This window comes from Leuresthes tenuis, unplaced genomic scaffold (genome assembly GCF_036924035.1).
Source record: "Leuresthes tenuis unplaced genomic scaffold, fLeuTen1.0.hap1 SCAF_20, whole genome shotgun sequence".
In the NCBI taxonomy this organism is placed as follows: domain Eukaryota; kingdom Metazoa; phylum Chordata; class Actinopteri; order Atheriniformes; family Atherinopsidae; genus Leuresthes; species Leuresthes tenuis.
In genome coordinates, this window is record NW_027325374.1 from 15,507,566 (window position 1) to 15,532,606 (window position 25,041).

Genomic DNA, 25,041 nt, shown 5'->3' on the forward strand with positions numbered 1-25,041 from the left:
CCCACTGCTAATGGTTCAATGCTCAACTTCTGTCAGTGCTCCATCCGATAGTGGTCACTAACCCGCATTTGTTGCTGTTTCCTCTCTGCAGCAATAGAGACCCAGAGTACCAGCTCAGAGGAGATAGTGCCAAGCCCGCCCTCACCTCCCCCGCCACCCCGCGTCTACAAGCCCTGCTTTGTGTGCCAGGACAAGTCCTCAGGGTACCACTATGGTGTCAGCGCCTGTGAAGGCTGCAAGGTGAGACTCCCGGCCTTCCTCTGAATCTGCCAAGCAAGCAAGATTTTCATCAATCTTATAACCTTCGTGTGATTTGCACTAGAGGGAAAAAAAATCAAAAAAATACACACATCTTTAGAGCCTAAGCCCAGATGATGAAAATATAAACCGGGTCATGCTGAGCGTTTCACATCCTTGTGATTTTTTTCATGGTTTAATGCTGGAATTTGATCCGGCATGACCGGCATTATCACATGCTTTGTTGTGTAACTGCCAATATGTCTTAGACGGCTTGCAGTGACCTCTTTCAACATTCATACATTGTAAAACAAGATCTCTCATATGATGGACGTGTCTCTTATCGTGCAGAGTATGAGAGATTTTGTCATCTTTGCAGGTTTTCTGCTTTTTGAATGCTGTTACTCCTCATATCAGCTTTGCTGACGTGTCCATATAGGTTTTCTATTATCAATACAGCGTTGTTATACGGGTGCTTAAGAGGCCTCATAGCCCCCATCTGCTCTGTTATCAGTTGATTGTCGCTGTATGTGTGTGTGTGTGAGTGTGCATACATGCTCTCCTCTTATTATGAACACACAGACCTCTTTATCTTACTGCTTCTAAGGCGAGAAGTCAGAGTTGTGTAAGCTAAAACGAGGCTAGAGATGAGTTGGACATGTCTGCTATATCAGATTAAATGTTGCCACCAGGTCCTAAGCTCAAACCTCCAGAAGATAAGTTTAAAAAAAAAAAAATCTGTTTTTTACTGTTGGTTTATGTTTATATTTTGGTGATCATGAAATTAGCAGAGAAATGAAAGCAGGTAAAAGTAGGTAAAGAGGCACATTCGTTCAAAAATAAATAATGGTAAGCAAGGGTAGGCACCTAAGGGACTGTAGAAAATACCTACAAAAAGATTTGAGGATGAGAAAGATTGCAAGGAGCGAAGATGGTGTGTGTGAGAGAGAGCTGACTCTTCGAGGCAGAACAGGGGAGAAGTGGGGATGGTTGGAGGGGCAGAAGATTAGGTGGACGGGGTGCTGGGGCCACAGCTGAACTCATTGACACTGAAAGAAAGATGGTCAGCGCTTCAGAGTGTGGGGGTGGGGAAGGGAAAAGTTAGGAAAGAATGCCTGGTGAGGGGAGCACAGGGAAAGCGTGCAGTTGAACTCACACATGCATACACACATGTAACCCTTTAACAAGAACCCTCTGAGGGATTCATGAAACTTAACCTACTTCCCAAATGGAACATATAAAAAGTTAACAAAGTAAATAAAAGCTGACCCCAGAGCTGCTTTGCACGGGCAACCAAAGAGAGCTGCTCGCTCTGCTGCTCCACCAAGCTAAACAGCTACTGATACACCTCACTGATGGTGAAAATAACTGAGTTGCAGCCCTAATACGAACAGAAGAAAGAGATTGTGAGGAGGGCGAGGTGGATATGTATATGTCTGCATACATGACACATTTATGACACCCAGAGAAAGTGAGCGTTAGTGTGCGACTGCGTTGGGTCATTTTTGACCTTGTCTAGATGCGATCAATGCAGTTGCGTAATCAAATTTCGCCGTTTGAAAACTGGTGCTTAGTTTCAGAACAATGATGCAAATGTTTTGGTCATGGGATGTCTTGTGGGTCCAGAAAAGGGGTGCCCAGTTTGTTTTAACTGATCAAATTAGGATTTTAATGTGGTTATGTGCTGTAATTTAGGCTTAAGGCCAACGGTTGATAGAATTAGCAACTGCCCAGCTATGTGCAAATGGTTTGCATCGTGATTGTAATTGCTTTGCATTCATGTGTGTCCATTTTTCCTCACTTGTTAGCAGTTATTAAACACTTATTTTGATTTCAAAAGGTTTGGAGCAACTTAACGTTTAATCTTTTTTTTTACTTAACATGGCTTCTGCTTCTCTGAGGCACTTATAGGCATTCTTATAGGCACATAAATAGTGTAATGAGTATTAAGGTAACGTAATTGCTGTTAATGAGATTTTGAGTTGAAAATGAGATGGGTGGAGCAGGTTTGCTCACATCTTAATATTAGTTTGATATGTCAGAGTATTTAGAAAACAGAAAGAGGGCAGACTCTTGCAGCACAGAAATGATCTCAGTGTCAGAGACACAGAGAGTATTTTAGTTCAACAACTACAATCTTCATAGTTCAACAGCTAACATCAGCTTGTCCCTCACCCGTGAGCCGGCTGCCTGCCCACTCAATATCTGCTGTGTGAATTTGAAAAATTCGGAGTGCTTTCACTGTCTCTCTGACTTCAGAGGAAACGACTTGGCTTAGCATACTCAATAATTCAAGACTACAGGCATGTGAATGTATATGGTACCTCATCTGAGACTGGGGTAAGTTGAGGGTTAGCAGCGTGGGCTTTGCTGCAGCATGCCAAACTACAAAGACTTTTCCTGGGGGCTGCAGCAAACCGAGGAAACAGGGGTTCATGATGATCGCTGCTACTTGGAGACGGCTCATTCATTTGTTGTTAAAGTTCTGCTGCCTGCACATACTTACCAGGAATGCACTTCTTTTTCGCCCGCAGATATTAACACTAAAGCATTAAATATGCATGCCCACCCCCCGTGTTTATGTTTTTATTCCTGGAGGCATGACGGAGTGGAGAAGATGATATGTCTTCCTGATGCACACTACAAAGTGAGAAATGTGACCAATTTCAAGAAACCCCCAACGCGAGTTCATGCACAAATGTCCCGTTTGCTATGTTTCTCAAATGCTCTCATGCCAAACAGATGTTGTCTCTGCTTAGCAACAGAGACAGTGTCGCACAACATAAATATTAACAAATGCATGGCCGCAGTAGGAGGCTTGGAATGCACTCTTAATCTTTGAACAGCGTGAAAGTCATGTAAGACAGGACTCCAGTGCTTCCGTGTGAACCCGACAACCCTACACCCCCCCCCACCCCCACCACTTCCCTCTTAATAACGCATTTCCTCACACACGCATGCAAAGTGGATGGCAGTCATAAACACGCGAGGCTCATAATGCACAGGTAGATGGCACTGAGAGGAGGAGCACGCGGCATACGTAATCGCAAAAGTGTCGCTGCCATCCGTGCCGCTCTCTCCTCCCTCTCCTTGCAGCTCTCTTCTCCTCCAAGCCCTGCAGGGTGGCTGACAGACCCACCGAGGGCTCTTGTCGCCGGTTGGATTAAGAGCTGATACAAAAAGAGGCTTAAGGGCCGCAGGAAGCAATGACTCCAAAAAGAAGAAGAAGGGAGGGCAGGAAGGGCGGGAAGAACTGACTGGCCCACGAACTGACAGCGGCACCCAATCAGGAGATGCTGCGAGGGGGCACCTGCGACTCATGGTGTCAGGAGGGAGTGGATGAATCCCCTTCTGACACGCAGGTCAGGGTCAGGGCACTGTCGGATCAAAGAGGAGATGATACGCGCGCTCACAAAGACCACAGACTAATCCCTCAGCATCAGCAGCCAGAAATAACATTAAAACTACAAGCCTCGTTGTCTTCACTTTGTTGTTTGCTGAGGTCTTTAGCATTTCCGGGGAGTGTTACTCTGTCTGCCAGAGGTGGTAAACCATTCGTGTCTGGCTTGAATTGCTTCAAGGAAACCTATGTTTAGTTAAAATTGTGAGTGTTTTTTTTTTGTGGAACTGTCTGACACAGTGGCGTGAGACAGTCTGCACCCACAGTGGTAGTGCCTTGCTCAAACAGATGAAACGCATGACATACCGTGCACGCTTCCTCTTTGTAGTTCATCACAAGTCTGACTCAGTTCCACTCTGTGGTGACGGACGGGAGATGTGAGAAGAGGCTGGTGATCTGGGAAGGACAAATTGTGGGCTTATGTCCACCAGCCATCTGTTGGCCAGCAAAGCTAATCCCTCTGCATTGGCTCCCTCCCTCCCTCCCTCCCTGGTCCCAAACACGCTCCTGCCCACCAAAACATGACCCACTACATTAGATCAACCCTGACACTGACACGTATCACGTTTGTCCAGGGCCCTGCTTGTTGTGCTTTTTAAAAAACGTTTCTCTATTTGACGCTCATTGGACAGAGCAACTTTTTATAAGTTGCACAATGTTAAGAATGCTGTAAGCTGTGATGCATGACTTTTGAACTGATGTGTTGTTGTTGGTCTCTGATCATATGCACTTGGCCTGGCTCTATAATTACTCATTTGAGGATGGCTAAACTAGGTCACAGTTCTCTGACACCTGGTAGTCTTGTGCTTTTCACCTCAATAGCCCCCCCCACCACCACTTTTTCTCAAATGAACATTACCAGGCAGCTGGGCAGTCTTGTGCGATTTCTGTCAGTTTCCCCCAAGTAAGATTGAAGAATTACACCAAAATGTAGCATCATGCTCCGTTACGATACAGTAGCTGTTCTGGACAGTGAGCAAATCCCACTGATTTTCTGATTTGAATTGGAGGTCGGCTTGGGTGAGATGCCATTCACTGCATCGGCTTCTGAGGTAAATGGAGCACTACCATATGTCACAGATTAAGCCCTTTACAGACTTAAGTGCTTGATGGTTCGATGCCTTTAAATTGCATCTGTATGGTAAAGGGCCGTCATGCATCGCCTCTTTTTAATGTCACTTGTTTGAACAGTGCAAGTTGATCTGTTTATGTTGGGAAATGGATGTAAAGTGTCACCACGGGCTCGTATGTGATACTGGCAGAAACACCGAACTTAGCTCAGTTCTTTATTTGCAAAGACGATATCTTTTCTGCCCGTGCTTCCACAAACTCCCGACTCACCGCCTTCTCTCTGTGTCTTTGTGGACAGGGCTTCTTTCGGAGAAGCATCCAGAAGAACATGGTGTACACTTGTCACCGGGAGAAGAACTGCATCATCAACAAAGTCACCCGCAATCGCTGCCAGTACTGTCGGTTACAGAAGTGCCTGGAAGTTGGGATGTCTAAAGAATGTAAGTATAAAATTCCTGTTTCCCAGAATGTATTGCCACCAGAGGGCCTCCAGAGCCAAGTGCGATATCTCATTGTGGTTCTTTAATGCTCAAGGGGCTTGGCGCGGTACCATTGCAGGAGGCCTTAAGTCTCAGCATTTGTTGACATTTTTTCCCACAACGTATCAGCTTTGGCTGGGATTCAGGTGTGAATGTTCATGCTTAATTTTTTCGGATTTCCGTGAGACAATTCTATTAAGTTTGGCGTTACTCCAAAAAAGCGTAAAGTAATATCACAAATCAGATATTTGCTTTTACCCTTTGAACGATTTAATTTTTTAAATATATTTCGGAATATGGTTTGTGAGATTCCCTTATATCTGTGAGATGGTTCCGCTTTTGTTTACGTTTGTTTTGTTTCGAGAGACTAGATTGAAAAATGAGAAAAGGCAGCCGTGATGGAGACCGGGAAGAACAGTCAGGGTGTCGCCAGGCTTGGCAGGCTTCTGTGATGAATATGTTCTCACCTGCCGAGACTGAAAGAGCAGGCGTCTGCTCTCATCATTGCACCCTGGGGGCTGTGCGAACATACACACACATATACACGCACACACAGGCAGTCAGACTTGATAAAGTAATTGGTAGAGGTGTGACCACAGAGAGCTAAAAGGCCAGCAGGGGTTTTACCTCAACTTTGTCACATGACACACAGTTCCTCACACAGCCACATGCACCACCATTTTACACGTTATCAGTGTGTGTCTATTGGACACATTTGTTGTAATCGCTACAGAGAAATGCTATGTAAATGGAAATATCGGATCCAAACAGGAAGGTGTAGCACCTCTCTTCCCATCACGTGCATGCAGCCTCCATCTCTCTGTGCCTCCCATCTTCCCAGCGCTATTTACCTCATCTTTCTGCTACAGCAAGTGCAAGAAGCGCTCCCCGTGCTGCAGAACTGTGGCTTACAGTAAAAGAAGTTATCCTCTGAGCTCCTTACCTTTGAATGGGGCCATTAATCATGTTTAGAAGGATCACAGCAGCCAGTTCTTTTTACACACTGAGACACGCTGTGTGAGGGAGTAGGCCATGGTGGAATTGGAGTGCCACCTAGTGGTTAAAATGTAGAACTTCACAAGAACGAGCCTGAGAGATGGTTTTCTGAATGAACTCCTGCCTTGGCATTTTATTGAAGATTTGTAGATTTTCTGCTCAGATGTGCTTTTGAAATAGTAGCAGTGCTTTATTTTCCATGTTGTGTAGAGTGCAACAGTCGCAACAGTGACTTTGGCCAGTGAAACTGGTCTGAGCTGGGAGTGAGGGAGAGGGAGGCCATCTGGGGCCAGCAGGGACTCTCTTTGCCTCCGACACTGACACGAGACGGCACACGCTCATCAGAGCGCATAATAACTTGCTTGCGCTCAAATTATGCGCGTACAAGGTGACACCACAAAGCGGTATGAATAAAAATGCCTGAACAGAAACCCACTCAGACAGCACCACTTAGAACACCTTAAACTCTCTGTCAAGCACACATGCTTACAGAAAGTGGACCCCCCGCCAGCGCCGGGACGTCTGGGTGACCTTGTGTTTGCTGGCAGACAGCTCCAGACGGCAGTGCCAGGCCTTCTGCCAGGTGGCAGTGCCAAGCATGGCAGCATCAGAGGGAGGGGGAGTGTTGGGAGCAAGAAGAGGGTTACAAAGGAAACGCCTATAACTATGTTTTACTATTAACCTGACCGTGTGGAGTATAAGCCAAAATGCAGATGAAATATATTGAAATGTTTCTATGAATAAGGTTATAGGACATATGGATTAATTTATATGCAGTGCAAAAATTCTTTTCTTTTTCTTTTTTTTAATGTTAGACAAATCCAGTGACTCGCACCTGAGGGGCTGCTACGTTTTTAAGGGCTTTTATGATGAAAAACGGGACATTCCTCTTTATTTTCTGTGTGTGTACATGGATAATATACAGTATGTCTATAATCCAAATCCACTTGACTGTTTTGTTTGTGTTCCTCCATCCCTCAGTGTAACCTTCCCGTTTCTTTTTCTTTTTTGGTTAAATTCACAAAGTTATCGTCCACATTTTCCGCGCGGAAGGTGTTGTTCAGCAATAGAAAAAGTAATAAAAGTAAAATAAGATGAAGCGCAGAATGATAAAGAACAGGGCAAAGTGAGGATAACATCAGCCGAGGAGGCGGTATATAGCGAAAGATGAAGGCTGCGAGCAGGAAGACTATTGAACTCCGAGTGAGCGAGAATGAAAACCTAGAGTTGTGAGAAGGGGGTGTTGGAGAAACGAGAGGTGCTGAGGCGTCGGGGGGGGTTTCATCATTGTCAACTGTGGCTCTGCGCTGCGAGCAGCAGGAGCAGGGGGGAACATTGACATTTTTATCTTTCCATTGAATGTAATCTGTGTGATGGACGAGCTGCCAGCGCTTTAATTTTCCTCCCGCGAATTATCCCCGTCTACCCACCTCTCTCCGTCTCGCACACAGCTGCAAACACACACTGCATACACGGCACGGTGCTCAAATACTCTTTGAAAATGAATGATTGAGTGATGCCTGTATGTGTTCCGTCACAACATTTTGCACACGGTACACACTGGTTCTTATCAATCATTTTTATGCAATGAGCAAGTAACTACAAACAATCCAGAATGCAGCCTCCCTCATTTGCATTCATAATGCCTTTTGAAAAGTTCATTTATTGAAGCTGACACACAAAAACAAAAACCATCAAATGCACATTTGCGTCCACGCGTACGATAAGAAATCAAGGCGGTATTTCTTACATTTGCACCCCCCCCCCTCAAGTTATTGCATGTGGCAATTCGCCATGACAGATCGCCAGTCGTGCCTAATAGTTCTTTAATGACTTCATTAAATTGTGTTGTGCGGCTTATGATTGTGCTGCCAATTTGTCAGTGCGGGTAATGTCTGGGCACTAGGGATGCCCCACTTTTATTTGTGAATTAATTGCACATGGACTGTTAAGCAGCCCTCTGCCCCTCCCCTCATGGCAAACAGAACACTGATTCCCAATCAGAGCCATAAACAGGGCAGGCCTGATGTGTTGAGCAGCTTACTACAGTTTTACATAACCGGTAGTCAAAGCAGAGTGTCGTTAAACAGGCCGTTCTTTCACTAAGCGAGTCATAATTACATCATCCGCGTAAATGGAAGTGAAAAGCATTTTGATGTGCGGTGTCGTGACTGTCCATTAAAAACTGTTTTGATGACAACACTAGCCTGCCTCATAAGAGTCGATAAGCACTGCGAAGTAATGCATTAGCATGATCGCAGCAGGCTCTCTTTTATTTCTTGTTGTGGCGAGCAGTGCTTAGCAGTAACATAATGCAGGATCAGACTTCCAGCCCCCGCCTTCCTCCTTCCCTTAATGTTCTCCCTGGCAGGGAGGCCTGTCTGTGGGCTGATGAATGAGCAGCAGCATAAAGTAGTGCTTTCCCTCCTTGGCCCCAGTCCAGGCCTCTCTGTCAAAGATGCTGATCTCCCATCAGCCCGTGCGCTCTCACCCTCAGCGGTGAGGGTTTGGATTAAGACAAGGAAACTCTGATCTTGGGTCAGCTACGAGCGGAAAATGCAGGTTCCCTCGAGTGCAGATAAAGATGGGCGAGCTGATAGAGCAGCGGCGGATGATTTAAAGCTAAAACATGCTGTTTTGAAAAGAATAGACCGTGTATCAATGGAGAATGAAACAAACTGAGAGGATGCCAAGGAGAGTGTGAACATCCAAACGAGGGAGGGATGTGAGAGTGAAAGAGAGAAAGCTGGAGGGTTTTTTCGGTTATGGGCTCCACAGTCGAGCCCTTTTAAAACCATTAGAGGTGGGATATTTGTCATATTATGTTATTAGATTAGCAGGGACCCCTAATGAAAGTTGTGGCAATTTGTCAGCCTTATGGATGGCTCCATCCTCCAGTACTATTTATCAACTAGAACCCCATCTCACCCAATCCACCCCCAGCCTCAACACGCACATACACAACCTTGTCACAGCCAGCTTAGATGGGCTGGGAGAAATGCATCGAGGTTGTAATGGGATTCCAATGCTAAACAACCCCCCCCCCCACCACCACCTAGTGTTTTTTATCATTTGGGGTGAGCACACTACTCTCAGCCAGATCGCCCGGAGGGAAACGGCAGTGGATTATGTCAAGCTTTTTCTTTCTATTTTTTTAATTTTCTTTTTAAAAAGAATCTTTCCCCCATCACGCTCTCCATTACCATAACCCTTCTTGGATGGAGCTGTCTCACAACATTTATCTTTAAGTGTCTGATAACAAAAAATGGGGTTGCTGCAGGCTGTACACAGAGTAGCCCTGCCTCAAGATGACTTTGCCTTTAAATCTTCTTCTCTGCTTTGGTGGCAGCATGTAACAACAACAGAGAGTAACATGCAGACTGTGTGCCGTCTTCATGCATTTTAAGAGCTGCATAGACTCCGCGCTGTACAGCAGTTTGCAATAGATGAAGATATTTTGTTTTGGGTTTTTTTTTTTTTTTTTTGATCGTTGAAATGTGCCGCAGTTTAGCAAAGTTATGAAGCGATCGGCTCAGGTTTACGGTTTGTCGAGAGTTAATTCTTGTGTTTCTTTGCTCTGTGTAGCGGTGAGGAACGATCGGAACAAGAAGAAGAAGGATGAGAAGAAACAGGAGTGTACAGAGAGCTACGTGCTGAGTCCTGACACAGAGCAGATGATCGACAGGGTTCGCAAGGCGCACAAGGAGACTTTCCCCTCTCTCTGCCAGCTGGGCAAATACACTACGGTCAGTGGCATGAGGCCGGCCACCTGCGTGTCCCTCTATGTTCTCTTACCTTTTCGAAGTTGTCGTCGAGGCCTCCATCTATAACGAAATTGATTTTGTAAACGTTTGACTTTTTACAGACTAACAGCTCAGAACGACGTGTATCCTTGGACATAGACCTGTGGGACAAGTTCAGCGAGCTCTCCACCAAGTGCATCATAAAGACCGTGGAGTTCGCGAAGCAGCTGCCCGGCTTCACAACGCTTACCATCGCCGACCAGATCACTCTGCTCAAAGCCGCCTGTCTGGACATTCTGGTACGAACAGCGGCCCAGAAAAAGAATCTCATGTCGATACAAAATTCTAGATTAGATTTATAACAAACTAACTCGTTTTTTGGCTTTCCACAGATACTGCGGATCTGCACACGTTACACACCAGAGCAAGACACCATGACGTTCTCAGATGGACTCACGCTAAACCGAACCCAGATGCACAATGCTGGCTTTGGTCCCCTCACTGACCTGGTCTTTGCCTTCGCCAACCAGCTCCTTCCCCTGGAGATGGATGACGCAGAGACAGGGCTGCTTAGCGCCATCTGTTTGCTGTGTGGAGGTATGACACACCTTTTAAAAACATTCTTTCTATTATCCGGCAAATAAAAATCGGAAGGTGTTCCAAAGCCTTAAGCTCATTAAACCCCTTCCTTCTCTGACCTGAAAGCAAACACAGTTTAGAGGGGATACTGAATGGTTTTATGTACTTTGTTGGTTTTTCCACAGATCGACAGGACCTAGAGGAGGCAGACAAGGTGGACATCCTTCAGGAACCCCTTTTGGAGGCACTGAAGATTTATGTAAGGAAGAGGAGGCCCCACAAACCGCATATGTTCCCCAAGATGCTGATGAAGATTACTGACCTCAGAAGCATCAGTGCTAAAGGTCTGTTGTCTGCCAATGTGAACAATGTTGATGATCGTTGACATTTAGTATACAATCTTCCTTGTTTTTCTCTCGTTCCTATCCTAATGAAGTAGAATTTAAGAATGAATTGCCTCTATACCTTTTGGTAGCTGACATTTTATTGTCTTTCCAATACTCCCTGCAGGAGCTGAGCGTGTCATCACGCTGAAGATGGAGATCCCTGGCTCCATGCCGCCCCTCATCCAGGAGATGCTGGAGAACTCAGAGGGTCTGGAAAGCGGGGCCACGGGCAGTCGGCCCAGCGGTGCCCCCCCAGGCAGCTGCAGTCCCAGTCTCTCCCCCAGCTCTGCCCAAAGCAGCCCAGCCACACAATCGCCGTAGTAGCGGCCCGTGTTTTAAGGTTTTTTTTTTCCCATCTTCATGTTGGTCTCTGTCTCCTCCTTTGTTGTTCTGAAGAGGGGCAAAGGAGGAGGGCCTTGACCCTAACTGCTGAACACAGGCTGGCCGAGCCAACCTCCTCCTCCCCTACAACACAAGTCCCCACCACCTGACCTGCCAGCACTCACCAAGGAAGACTGTCCAGACGTGAGGGGAGGTGAGGCCGGAGCAGGCCGGGGAAAGGGGATGCCTCTGAGATACCACACCGTAAACACTGCTGATGACTCTTCCCCCACCCCCCCCCCCACTTTCCTCTCCACTGCTGCTCCTCCCCTCTCCACCTTTCTCAAAAAGACTGATGGAAACGAATCTGGGTGCAGCAGAGACCAGTTTTGAATGAAACTAAGAACGAGTGTGGCACAATGGGACAAATAAATGGACGAGGACAATGAATACAGACTGACTTGACGAACACCAGACACTTTTTTTGTTGTTGTTGTTGTTGTTGTTGTACTCTGAGGCAGACTGCAACTTTTGGGACTTGCTGAGGCCCCACTCCTCAAAGACTTTGGGTCTTTTCCTCTTTTTCCAATTTAAAAAAACAAAAAAAAAAAAGAAGAAAAAAACAGATTTCGTACAAAAGATATATGAATATATATAGAAAAACTAAGGAACTATTGTGATTGGCATGTCCTGAACACAATTGCAGGTTGAAATGAGGACATGTTCACTGAGCTGAGATTAGAGATTGTTGTACTCCCTCACCGTTTGAATCTTTTCATACCTATCAAGAGTAAAGAGAGGGACGTTTAAGTTTCACGTTTGTATATTATTATAATTAACAAAACGCAAAAGATGTTGAAATTTCTCTCAAAAGTCTATACATGCAAACACAAACACACAAATGTGCACAGAAAACAATGAATATCACCTACTATTCCAGGTTGGATTTGTTTGCCTTTTTTCTTTTTTTTTTTCCTTTTTCTTTTTCTTCCAAGAGAATGAAAAATTGATTGTATGAACTTTGTTGTATGATATGGTCACAGGTCCTTTCAAGAAATCAAATTAATGAAGATTCATTATTAAGGTGTATTTTAAGTAGCCTTTGAGTTTGTGTATATAAGCTGTATTCATTTCTTTAAAACTATGAAGAGTTTTAGGCTTCACCTGATTTTTTTTTTTTTTTTTAAATACCTTTTATGTGTTTTTGTTTATAGGTTTGTGAATCAAGAAAAAAATACATTTTTGAGCACATTTTACTGAAGGAAGTTCTTTCATGTTTTGTGTGTCCAGCTTAAATAGTGGACAGACCTTTCACCAATCACTGGCTGTTCAGAATGTGGCTTTCACAAACAATTGACATCTCTGCCCCCTTTCATTTTAAAGTTTTTTTTTTTTGTTTTTTTTTTCTTCATGTGCAGTAGATAAACAAGGTAGCACTCCTGTCGGGGCGTAGCTTTTTGGACATGTAGCAGAAAAATAAAATAAAGAAACAAAAATGGTGAGTTAGATGCCATCTGCAGCCTGGCGAGCTCGGCTTCACAGAGAGTTATAACAGAAGGAACGGTGTATAAACTCTGTATTAAACACTTGTCATTCTTGGTACTCTCTGAATGGATCAAACTGTAACGGATGGGAGAAGACTAGATTGTAGTGGTCCCTCTGCCCTGTCAGGGTTAAGACAGGTAAGTTAGGGTCCCAAATGTGATGAAAGCCCTCACAAATCTCCCCCTGGCAGCGTGTGGTAGGAACAAACATTTGACTTTACGCCGGATCCAGAGCAACCCTGCGCCGTGTGACTCACTTTACACCAAAACGCCTTCACCATTAATACACGTCATCTGGACCATCATTACTGTAAATGCACCAATGTCTCAGGAAGAAATCATTTTTGTGTGCTTGGCCTGTTATGTTTATGTTCTGTGATGCAACCCCTAAGCCTCCAATCACAAATGCACATGTGTACACACTTCTGCTACTGAGCCCCTGAATTTTTCTCCAATCACCCACTTTTGTTAGGTCTGGCAGACCAGGACTTGCGCAAAGAGACTCGGACCCTGAGCGCTCAAGCGTTGCGACATAGGATGCCAGTGTGTGTTCTTTTTATTTGTACGGTAAAAGGCTGCTTTCATCCTTTTTAGGTTTTAACCTGTCCAGAACAGCGCACAATGTTCCCCGCCACAGCTAATCTGGAATAACAAGAGACACACCGTCAAAAATGAAAAGTATGGAATATGTTGCAATTTTGTCAAGATTATAAAGAACTTTGAAAAAAAAAAGAAGAAAAAAAAACAAATAAAAAAGATGAAAAAATAAAACCAACATTTAATAATGAAGTGTGTGTGGGTGTGTGTGGTGTTCTTGTGTCATGTTTGTTCTAGAGGCTTTTGCAGTTGCGAGGCGATTAACTTTTTTGACAGTTCCAGGAAGCGTCGGAGAACCTTCAACAAAAAAAAGAAAATGAAAAATTCTTTGTGATCCATTGTCAGTGTCTTCAATTTTTCATTTCATCCAGATCAAGATGAAATCTTCTAACATATACATAGTATGTGTCCAGTCTTTAAAGCTGTATTCAAAGCTATAAAAAAATACTACACTTATGTCAGTTTCAGAAAATTTCTCCAGCTGAAGCAATTTTGACTTGTGGTTACTGTTCAGGGGGGGGGGGGATTAATAGATTTGGTTAAAAAATTTTCAAAAAAAGATTATTCTGACTATATTTACATTGTGCACCATCTGTTGATGATCAGAATATGCAATTCTTATTAAAAGACTTCAGGTGAAGATGAAGGTAACATTAATATTAAACAGTGTTACTTCATACGAGGCTGTAGGCTCGATATTCAATCGTGCTCTTGCCTTTTAACGCGTCACACGATGCAAGCGTTTCACAAAATATTATTTTGCTTTAGCTTACTTACTTGTAATCAACCGTGATTAAGGAGTCACTTAAAAAAAGATGGGACGTTATTGCAGAAAACACGTAAAAGCAATTAAGAATAATGGTCCAAATATTCTTTTTACGGGTTACAGTTGTGCATATATAACTATTACTATTACTATTATTCCTAGAGCTTCTTCTAACATTAACTCTACAACACACGTGTGTCTACATCTATAGACGTATTATATTTTATATGTAAATGCAATTTTAAATTCACAAGCTCAAAGTGAAGCATCTGAATGAACTGTAAGAAATGGCTCTAGCTTTATCGCTTCCGTACTGTGCCCCGCCCTCTTAGCGAGTGGGCAACATTCAGCCAATCATAAGCCTTCGCGCGGAATTTCAAATATTTTCAAATTACGATTTCTTCACTGAAGGGAGATTGCTCCGCCAACTTTGTAAACAATATAGGCCCTTTAATGGAAACGCAAGTGAAATTTTATTCAGACAGTCAAACAGAACTTTGAAATTCGGTGACGGAAAACAATACATATATTATACACAAAAACATTCGTTAACCCAAGTATTTTTGTATAGTAACTGCGCGTGCATGGCTTGGCGGAGTAATACCGCAACACCTCGCTGGAAGAGACTACTGGCAGCAAGGAACCGCTGTCCACTGTAGTTTACGTTAGATCCTTGTCGCTAGTTCGGCCTGTAGCTACATTTTTTAAAGTCTGATATGATATTGTAGTTAAAAACCACTTTGTAACATCCCGGTTGATGTTTATGGATTGCCAGACGTTGACGTATTTTTGAACGGATTTTTAAGGTAAAGCTTCACTGACTATTCCAATTAAACGTTAAGTTTTTCGTTTTGTTGTGTTCTCCAGGCGACGCAGCGTCAAGCTTATACGTTGACGATATAATGTTGTCGCTAAATTACTTACAGAGCTGTATGTGTAGCCGAAAGGGAAGTATTGGTTTATACGTTGTCAGTTAACGACTATGCTTATTTGTTTGCTTTTTTTTTTGGCAAGATGATAGTGTTACTTTGGAGGCGACGTCGCACGTGGGATTTCGCAGATTTGTCATTAGTGTTTAAATCTCGATTCATTATTATTGGTCTGCAGCATTAAAACGTAGTTTTACATTAACCTTGTCTACAGAGAATTTAAATGTCATCTATTCTTGGCAAAATTATCGTTCTGTACAGAATATTGTTAGTATTTTTTTAAAATCTATTTTCTGTCTGTTTTACAGTTTGTCTTCGGTGTGTGTGATTTCAAATGCTATACTTTATACCGATCAAGTGTGGTTGCGTTCGTTTGCCTCAGTTTTCCAGAGTTTTGACCAAATTTTGCTTGGTCGTGTCCTCAGGTAACGTTGCAAAATGCCACTGCATGGAAAAATAGTCGTGATTAAGAGGAGTGGAGGAGACGGGACTGAGTTTCCTCTTACTGCGACATGTTTATTTGGAAGGTGAGAACGGTAACAAAAAAAATGCTTTCTGGGCTTCTTAAGTATGTCATGTCTTTGAAGAATTGGATTAAATCATCTCGTATCTTCTAAATATGGTACTTCTAGTTTATTCCCAAACGCAGCAACTGTGCTGCACATTTAAGATAAATAACAGACAGCACATGTCAGTCTTTCGTTTATATGTTGGCCCTGAGAGATGGTGTTAAAGCTCTTAGTTTGGAGGAGGACCTTGAGTTGATGACGTCAGTTTACATGTGTGCTCTTGTTCAATTCAGTTCTAAGATAAAGCCCAAATATAATAGACATTTAACCCTCCGATTCACACTCCCTCTTAAATTTTGTAAACTGTAATGTTTCACAGACTTTCGTTTAATCGCTGCTGCATGACATGTTATGTTGCCACATGTCCATTGCCTTAGCTGCGCTCCCCTTTGATCCCACAGGAGGCCTGACTGTGACATTCGTATTCAGCTCCCTCATGTCTCCAAAGAACACTGCAGGATTGACTTGAATGAAAATAAAGAGGTAACGAAACGCACTTAACATGTACATGTGAACCGTGGAACCTAGAGAAGTCAGTGTAACTCGCAGTGATTGTGCTTTGAGCTCCTTTGACTCTGAGGTGATTCTGTGTCTCTCCCAGGTGATTTTGACCAATCTCAGCTCGTCCAATCCAACTCGAGTCAATGGAAAGGATCTTCAGCAGTCTGAGCGCTTGAAACATGGAGATGTTATAACCATTATTGATCGTTCTTTCAGGTGAGCGTGGAAAAGAAACATCTTGGCACCTTTTTCCTTTCCTCGATGTCAAACTGAATAGCAGTTGTATTCCCAGCTGTTAGTCGAGACGATATTTTCCCAGCCCTTAACGTGCAGATGTGTTTTTTTTTTTATTTTTGTTTTTTTTATGGAACAATCTCCAAACAAGTCTTTCTCCAGCTTGGGATATTTTATTCTGCCGTTTTTCATTATCAGTTAGTGCTGGGAACGGCTTCTTTTTTCTTTTTTCAGTCTCACAGTGAGCAAGACAGCTGTTTGCACTGAATTGCATTAGGGCCACCGTCCTTTTTTCATGCTACTGTCTTCATGATGGATCCCAACCAACGAGATATCATGTTTTGTTGTAATTTTTTTTTTTTTTTTTTTTTTTTTTGTAGGTTTGAGTACCCACCAGCACCTACACCTAAGAAGAGATCTTCCATTGGAGGCAAAGCGGAAACCCTCAAAGTAATAATTGCTCTTATTATTACTTACCTCTGCTATCCCCAGTTCTTGGATTAGTTTGCACTAATTATGAATTAGATGACTTTACAAATGTGTGTTGATGGAATAATCTTATGTCTAGGTTTGTCAAGATCAGCATGTGGGTGATGCCCGTATTGCTGAGAAGGGAGAAAAGAGGCTCTCTGAAGTATCCACAGGTGAGAATGAAATTGTGTCTGCTGCAGACAGCTGTTGATTTGCTTAAAAACTGCATTCTTGAAATCAATATTTATTATGTTTTTACATAATCTGTAATCTCCCAGTAGAGGGGAAATTAATGGGGGGGGGGGGGTATGTTTTTCTTTTCTTTTTTTTTTTTTTAGACCCTCATCTCAAAGATGGAGCTAACCATGACAACATCCAACGATCCCTTGAGAAAACTTTGGAGTTGGAGTCCAAGGAAGATGGTGGCCAGCTGCAAAGCAAGAGCAACTCTCCCTTTGGCGATCTGTATCAAATGATCAAGAAATCTCTGGATGTCAAGACCCCCCGCAAATCTTCTGTCAGTCTGGTTCAGACGCCTTCTTCGAGGTTTTGCACTCCTGCTTCTGTCAGGAAGAAGAACGATGAAAAACCCATCGCTCCCAAAAAGGACGACGCTGACGTCATGGCTAGTCCTGAGGGTAAAGTCAGTGGCACCCCGTCGTCTGTTAAGAAGCAGGGGCAGCTCTTCAAGGTTCCCTCTGCTGACGGATTCAGAGCGGGAGAAGCTGGACACGCGAACAAGTCTGAAGGAACTTCACCACGGAGAAGAAACAGCGCTACTCCTCAAAGGGTCGGTGTGGGTGAGGTCATTGGGCAAATCGCTGCTGAGACACCCAAGTCGCCTAAGAGAAGAAGGAGCAAGGAGGCCACACCAGCTAAGACTGCTGCAGCAGAGGAACAAGGGGAGGAAGCCGAGAAAATGGAGACTCCTCGAAGGTCATCGCCAAGAAACTCTGGGAAAGCAGAAAAAGGTTTTAATACAATACTGTTTTCTTATTTTCTTGTGTGTGTTCATTTGAATTGCATTACGCAAATATGACTGTTACATTTATGTTAATAAGTCAACTTTTCCTTCTCAGAGTCCAAAAAGCGCAAGAGTGGAGAACTTGGGGCAGACGTGCCAACACAGCCAATGAAAAGGAAGCGCGTTTCCTTCGGAGGTCAACTAAGCCCGGAGTTATTTGACAAACGGCTGCCTCCTGACTCTCCACTACGCAAGGGAGCCGCTCCACGGAGAAGCTTGTCTCTCTTTAAATCCAAGCAGTCTCTCCTTAGACGAGCTTCTGTGATTGGCTTGATCAAAGTAAGAATGATTGCTTGGACTTGCATGTATAATTGCCATATGTCATGACCTCCTATTAAAAGTTACTTTTATCTTTTCATAGGAGCAAAGTCCTGCAAAAAGAAAGACTCCATCACCTAAGAAGACACCAAGGGCCAAGAGTACTTCTCCCAAGACTCCAACTGGCAACATATTACCCAAATCTAAGTCTCCTTCTCCCAAAGCTGCATCCCCTGGGAAGAGGTCTCCCAAGACAGCGTCTCCTGCAAGTAAATCACCCAAATCTGGGTCTGCTTCTCCCAAGGCAGCAACTCCTGCAAAGAATTCACCAAAATCCAAAAGTCCATCAGTCGCAATGGGGAGATCTCCCTCCAAAAACAAAGTGGAAACTCCTAAGGTCGATAAACAGCCTAAAACTCCCGATCACACAGCCTCCAAAGTTACTCCCATTAACAAAAGAAGGTCCTCTCTGGGAATTTCAAGTCCCGCCTCTGTGAAAAATACCTCCCTGGTTGGTGTGACACCAGCTAAAACCCCCATGGATTCAGGAGTCCAAACCCCAACGGTGCAAGGTCGCTTCTCCGTGTCCCGCATCAGCACCCCCCCTCCAGCCGCAGAAGCCGGCGCCATCGCTGACCAGGAGCCTCTGCTCGCCGTCACCCCGAAAGTACCTCTGAAGAGGAAGAGCATGAAGAGCGCCTCGCGGAAGACTCCAAGTGTCGCCAAGAGTGCGGTGAAGATACTGCAGAGAAGGAGTGGGATTTCACGGGTATCCATGAAAGGTATTTCAAAAGATGTCTTTAATACGTTTTGGACTACGAATTGAAAATGAAAAATGTTTTCCAATATCAGTGAATCATTGTTTGTGTCTTCATGCTTCTTAAAACTCTCCTTCCAGTCTTAAATTCCTGGGCAGACATTGTTAAATTTGGACAAACAAAGGCTCCAGTCGTGGCTCCAACAAAGAAAAAGATCCCCCAAAAGACAACGAAGAAAGCAGTGTCCAAACCACAGGTTGGTTTTTCTAGAGTTGGGTTCAACTTCACTTTATTTCACCCCTGTTTTTAAGCTAAACTCTCTGTGATCATCAGCCAATACTTGTAAGAGGTGTTTGGATATTCATGGCGCCGCAAGAGATCTCTGCTTATGCCCCTAAGAAGGTTTAAACTGAAAATACTTCTTTCTCAACGTGTCAGACTCCTGCCAGGAAACTCAAGGGTCTCGTGAGCACCGGACATGCAGCTTCACCGGTCACCATTGTTGTGGGCAGAGCTCACAAAAGAGTTGCGAACCCAATCGGAGCGGCGCCACGAGTGGTCACCAACACTGCAGTCCTCACAAAGAACATGAAAATGGACGAGGACCTGACCGGTAAGTTGCCTCTAATCCATCGTAACAAATGGGAACAGTTGCTCTGATTTATATTCTGGACTTAAGGTTGTAGCTTCTTATGTTTTTTGGTTTGGGTTTTCCAGGTATTTCCGAGATGTTTAAAACCCCTGTGAATGAGAGGAGGAGGAGGAGATCATCTTTCTTCAATGAGAGCAGTGCCACAAAGACACCAGCTGGCAGTCGGGGCACGTCTGTGATGGAACCGTCGGTGCTGAACACACCAGAGGAGCCAGGTAACCTGTCTTCTTGTGCTGATTTGTTAGAATAAGCTTGCTAGGACTTAGTTGGTGAAAATATATCTATACACTGCTCTTTTTTCTGCTTATCTTATAGGTGAGATGATGGTGTCTCCACTGAGTGTTGCATCCACAGTGAAGAGTAGAAAATACAACAGCGAGGCAGTCCAACGCCTCCTTGATGGAGATCAAGAATCTAGCTTCAGTAATGACACCCCGGCCTTGGAAGTTCAGTCAGAGTCGAATGGACAGCAGCACACAGATTTGAAGACAACTTCTGTAACTACTCCCAAACAGAAGCCAGACCAACCAGAGTGTCTCCCCAGAGTCAAGAGGAGCCCAAGACAGAAAGCTGAACCTTTAGAGGACCTCAGAGGGAAGATCCTGAAAACTCCTAAGCAGAAAGCAGAACAACCAGAATGTCTCACAGGAGTCAAGAGGATCATGAAGACTCCAAGACAGAAAGCTGAACCTTTAGAGGACATCAGAGGAAAACTCCTTAAAACCCCTAAACAGAAGTCTGAGCAACAAGAGTGCCTAACTGGAGTCAAAAGAATCTTTAAGACCCCAAAACAGAAGGTTGAAGCCCTTGAGGACCTTCGAGGAAAACTTCTGAAGACTCCAAAACCCAAAGAGGTCGGTGATGTGAGTTTGGATGGTGTAAAGGAGCTTCTTCAGACACCAACACAAGTGCTGAAGTCCGACAGCCAGTCTGAAGTAACAGCTGTGAAAACGCCACTCGCAAACGGGTCCCAGGCCGTGTCTGTCACTGGTGCTGTGGGAAAGGTGAAGAGTTCTCCGGCTGAAGATGTGGTGAAGAGGCTCGTGAAAACTCCCAAACAGAAGAGTAAGCCTGTCGAGGAGAACTTCGGGCTCAAGAGGCTGATGAAATCGCCCAGGCTGAGGGGCAATCCTCCAGTGGAAGACTTTGAGGGACTTCAGGAGCTTATGGAGGAGCCACCGACTGACCCATCAGGTCAACTGGAGCCAAGCAAGGTAACAACTGAAAAGCTTGCATCTATAGTCAAATACTTCAGTGAGGTATTTTTTTTCTCTTCTCTTATTTACTATTTGTTTTCTCTCTTTTACAGAATGATGATCTAATGCTGATGGATTGTGGTGTCCAAGAAACAAAAGGTTGGATTTGATGAAAATAAGATTAATCGATGAGTCATGAGTGAAATGATTAACTTAGTAAAAACTTGTTTTTTTTCCTCCCTCCTAATTGTAGAACCAAATGCAAATGAAGGTGCAGTAACTGTGTCAGCTGTACCGCAGCAGCAACCCAAAGTGGATGCGACAGATGAGATTTCACCCGTAGTGGAGGAATCTGCCACCGATCGTAGCCCTCAGAAGAAATCTGTTCGAGGAAGAAGGGCAAAAGCCACCGACGCTGTGGACAAAAAGGAGGCACCGGAGCCTTCTGAAGATCCTGTCATCGCTGCTCCAGTCAGAGGACGAAGAGTGAAGAAAACTGAGGCTGCGGCGCCACCTGCTGTCAGACACAGAACAAGAGGTGGAAATGCAGAAAGCCCTGAACACCAGGAAGTTGAGCCCACAGTGGAAGAAAGTGTCCCTCAGCCTTCTGAAGTTGCTCTGAAGCCTAAAAGAGGAAGAAATGCCAGAAAAGTTGAAGAGGTTGCTGCCGAGACTGAAAGTACTCCAGAACCTGAGAGTGAACAGAGCCAATCGGCTGATGTCGAGCACAAAGCTGATGAGGCCCCCCCACCACCGGAGAAGGCTGAGCTGAAGCCCAAGAGAGGAAGAAAACCTAAAGTCCCTGAACAGCAGGAAACTGAAGATGTTCCAGCAGCTGACACCCAAAAAGGTAAGTTATCTTTCCTATTAGTTTGAACAAAGGGTAATTAAAACTGTTTTGACCCCCCCCATGCAGAAATCAGAGGGTTTCAGTAAATGTCTCGCATTCCTCAGTGTTCATTATTATGTACGTGGCATTAATCAAAAGGAAGACTGGAGTCGGGTAAATGTAACTCTCTCTCCTTCACTCTCATTGTTTTAAACGCAGATACAAGCAGTGAGCAGCCAGGTGGAATTGATGCAAACCAATCCGATGCTGTGGCAACTGTTGTCCAGGCAACTGAAACTGAGAATTTACCCGACACGGAGACAACAGCTTGCAAAGTCACAGAAACGACCGCGGCCGTGGTTCAGAAGAAACCTGCACGAGGCCGAAGAGCAAAGCTGGTGGAGCCTAAAGAAGACGAGGACCAACATGAGGCTGCGGCATGTGCAAATGAGCCGGTTGTTCCTGCTGCAGTCAGAGGAAGAAGAGGGAGGAAAATGGAAGCTGCAGCACCCCCTGCTGTTAAACAGACGACAAGAACCAGAAATGCAAAGTCTCAAGAAAGCACCTCAGCTGTTGAAACCCAGATGATGACAGAGATTTCCACCGAGGCTGTCAGTTCCCCAGCTGCTTTGATGGATACCATTCAAGAGAAGGACTCTGTAACCCCAGCAGAAGAAGTCGTCTCAAAGACGCTCAGAGGGAGAAAAACTAAACCAACACCCTCTGACTCAGAGAAATCTGAAGCAGCGAGTGTTGAACAGGAACAGCCCATTCCCCCCGCTGCTGGGAAACCCAAGAGAGGAAGAAAGCCTAAACCTGATGCTGTCGAACAAAATGAAGTGGCGGAAGACACGGTTCTCAACGTGGACACCAAGCAGCAGTCTCAGCCTCCAGTCAGGGCAAAGAGGGGAAGAAATGCCAAACAGGAGGAGGATAAAACGATGGATGTCAAGACTACTCCACTGGAGGCTCCTAACTCCCAAGAGCCAGCTCAAAAATTAAAGAGAACAAGAAAGCCTGAGCGGGACCCTGTAGAACCAAAAGAAGATGTCCAAACCATAGAAACGGTCGCTCCAGAGAAGGCAGAAACTCCACTTGCTAATTTAAAAACAACTGAACAGGCGAGTGTGGCCACAAAGCCCAGGAGAGGAGGGCGGAAAGCAAAACCAGACCCCGAGAGTGTAAGTCTGGAGTCCACCGAGCTCAAAGATGTTGGCTCATCAGAGCAACCTAAACGAGGGAGGAGAGAAACCAAGGTCACCGAGGAAGCTGCTGAAGCTGGAAATCCTGAGCTCGAGCAACAGCTCCAAGAGGAGAAAAATGCAGAGCCACGTGTCCAAGTCCTAAAATCCAGCCGGGCAAAGGGAGTAAAAACTAAAGCAAAAGCTGAGGTTTCACAGGCTGTTCCAGCGAAGAGGTCCCGTCGAGGTGCAGCTCCTCCTCCTGAGGAGACCAGCGAAGAAGCCGCAGTGCTGGCGCCGGAGTCTACTCCGGGACCAGTCGAGCCAGCAAAAAGGGGGAGACGAGGTGCTGCAAAGCCCTCATCAGACGAGGCCCAGGAGACCGCCAACCAGGCCGAACCCTCCGAAGATTTAAGCAAAGCTTCTGCTGACGACCCGAAGGTGTCCAAGAGATCTGTCAAGTGGAAACTGGACCCGGAAGTCTTCGACATTCCAAAAGCAACACCGGTTAAGGCCACTCGGGGTAGGAAGTCAAAAGCTGCAAACCTAGTTGACACCGAAAGGGAAACCATGTCCAAGGATGCCAACAAAACTGAAGAGGATGATCTCTCAGCTGAAGTTGCGGAAGCTCAGCCCGTGAAGAGAGGCCGGCGTGGAGCAAAGGTCGCTGATGTGGCGAGTCAGGGAGGCCCTGAAGATGTGGAAGCTGAGCCGCAGCCGAAAACCCGGCGAGGTAGATCAGCTAAGAAGTAGATGCGTCTGTACATAGTCCCATCATAATTACTGTTTTTCCTCAGCGTTTTTGTACTTGTCATTGTTTTTTTTTACATTTTAAGGCATTATAGTGAGTAGTTTTATCCTCTGAAAATTAAGCACTGCTTTTTGTTCCAGTACAGCAGGGATTATTGTTTTAAGCCTTTATTTCGGTTTTTGACAAGTTGTATGTTATTCTTCATCGAATCTTCAAATATTTTATTGTTGTGGGGGGGAAAAAAGTGTTTATTAAATTCTTTTGTACTACAATGGAAAGACTGGTGCGATGGTTTTCTTTATCAGCATTTGCGGCTTTTCTTGGATACGGCTGCACAAGGTGGGATTTACGACTGTCCAGATGGCCTCGAGGCTTTTTATACTAATTCAGGTCTTTTTGCATCTCAAAGTAAAGCCAAGTCATTGATTCGTAATTTCACGTAACATTTTCACATGTTGACTATGGGAACCGATGTGTTTAGAACGAGTATCTCATCTCTGATTCCAGAATGCTCTCCTGACTCTGTTCAGACGTCTTTGCTCCCGGGTCTTTGATTGTTCCTCCTCTGGTATAGACTGGGACAACCCACTGCTCTTCTGGTCATCATATTTTGGTGTTTCAGTTGGAGTCTTTTCAGCTGCTGTCGAGGTTTTCTGCAGATGGTTGTGCACCATTTGAAAGAGGAGACGTGCCTGTTCCAAAGAGTTTTAAACAGAAATGGAGATGTGCCATATATTAAGCAAAAACAGCAAGTCGAATATAGTAAACTAGGGGAGTTATCTATTCCAGAACAGCTAATCGCAATTATCAAACAGTAAATTCTATATAAGACTTTGTCACAGAAACTGCTGCTTTTTGGTTTCCATAATATATAGATAACAATCTTAGTTTTATAGAAGGGCATATTTAGTTTTAACATCTTAACGTGTTTCTTCTAAAATTGTTGATTTTTGACAGATATGGTGTCCTAATTTTTGCCACATTTCTGCATGAAATCATCGGTTTCACAAAAGTCCTTAAAACAAAGAGAATTCACCCGTTTGTTCATTGAAGAAAACCTATTGAATATTGTTAATCTGAGTGGAAAAAGTCTGAAGCAGTAACTGTAGATGAAGAACCTCTTCATTACGTCCTAAAAAAGACAAGCTTTTAATTGAAGGATATGCCTTGGCATTCCTTTCATGTTATGAATTGAAATGGCCATTAATACTCACATGTTCCCATATGTCCGTTTCATGTCATTCTAAATGGAAAAATCCAAACCGTTTCTTTACTTTTATAAAATCTTAATAGCTAGTACGATGTATTGTCCCTATTTCAGAAATTCTGTTACACCCATTCAGGTTAAAATTTAATTTATCACCCCAAACCCTTCAAAGAAGGAAGCTATGTCAAAAAGAAAAGATCGAGCCTTTCTCTATCCCGCTCTATCTATAACAAACAGTAGTTTTTTTTTAATAAATGGGCACCGCTTATCCTAAATAAACCGAGCCACGTTCGTGTCTGACCTACCACGGGGAACCTCTTGAGAACAACACGTGAACAACACGGACAGAGTTCGGAGGCGGA

The 25,041-nt window shown here is 44.3% G+C and overlaps 2 protein-coding genes across 6 annotated transcripts in view; both read left to right on the forward strand.

The window, feature by feature from the left end:
* Nucleotides 1-13,545, forward strand: part of raraa (retinoic acid receptor, alpha a) — a 125,290-nt gene extending 111,745 nt beyond the window's left edge. For 4 of the 5 annotated variants that reach the window (XM_072372951.1, XM_072372953.1, XM_072372952.1 and 1 more), the window contains 7 exons: nt 92-240; nt 5,007-5,148; nt 9,769-9,929; nt 10,049-10,225; nt 10,319-10,523; nt 10,691-10,849; nt 11,016-13,545. In XM_072372951.1, the coding sequence (XP_072229052.1) occupies nt 92-240; nt 5,007-5,148; nt 9,769-9,929; nt 10,049-10,225; nt 10,319-10,523; nt 10,691-10,849; nt 11,016-11,212 (1,190 nt within the window). In that variant the 3' untranslated portion in view covers nt 11,213-13,545. The remainder of the gene's footprint in view (nt 1-91; nt 241-5,006; nt 5,149-9,768; nt 9,930-10,048; nt 10,226-10,318; nt 10,524-10,690; nt 10,850-11,015) is intronic. The other variant, XM_072372954.1, reaches the window with a different exon arrangement.
* A 1,210-nt stretch (nt 13,546-14,755) lies between these two features.
* Nucleotides 14,756-23,750, forward strand: mki67 (marker of proliferation Ki-67). The gene is made up of 16 exons (XM_072373960.1): nt 14,756-14,925; nt 15,474-15,575; nt 16,019-16,100; nt 16,219-16,334; nt 16,733-16,802; nt 16,921-16,996; nt 17,162-17,794; nt 17,903-18,126; nt 18,209-18,887; nt 19,004-19,119; nt 19,302-19,476; nt 19,581-19,730; nt 19,831-20,729; nt 20,825-20,870; nt 20,983-21,561; nt 21,760-23,750. The coding sequence occupies exons 2-16, from the start codon at nt 15,487-15,489 to the stop codon at nt 23,472-23,474; spliced, it is 5,649 nt and encodes a 1,882-aa protein (XP_072230061.1). The 5' UTR covers nt 14,756-14,925; nt 15,474-15,486; the 3' UTR covers nt 23,475-23,750.
* The last annotated feature ends 1,291 nt before the right edge of the window (nt 23,751-25,041 follow it).

Excerpts from the sequence above, each read along its gene's own strand:
- mki67 (XM_072373960.1), top strand. The coding sequence starts at position 15,487 with ATGCCACTGCATGGAAAAATAGTCGTGATTAAGAGGAGTGGAGGAGAC. Across the intron at positions 16,101-16,218 it reads ACTTGAATGAAAATAAAGAG|GTGATTTTGACCAATCTCAG; the intron begins GTAACGAAACGC and ends TGTCTCTCCCAG. Across the intron at positions 16,803-16,920 it reads GCAAAGCGGAAACCCTCAAA|GTTTGTCAAGATCAGCATGT; the intron begins GTAATAATTGCT and ends TCTTATGTCTAG.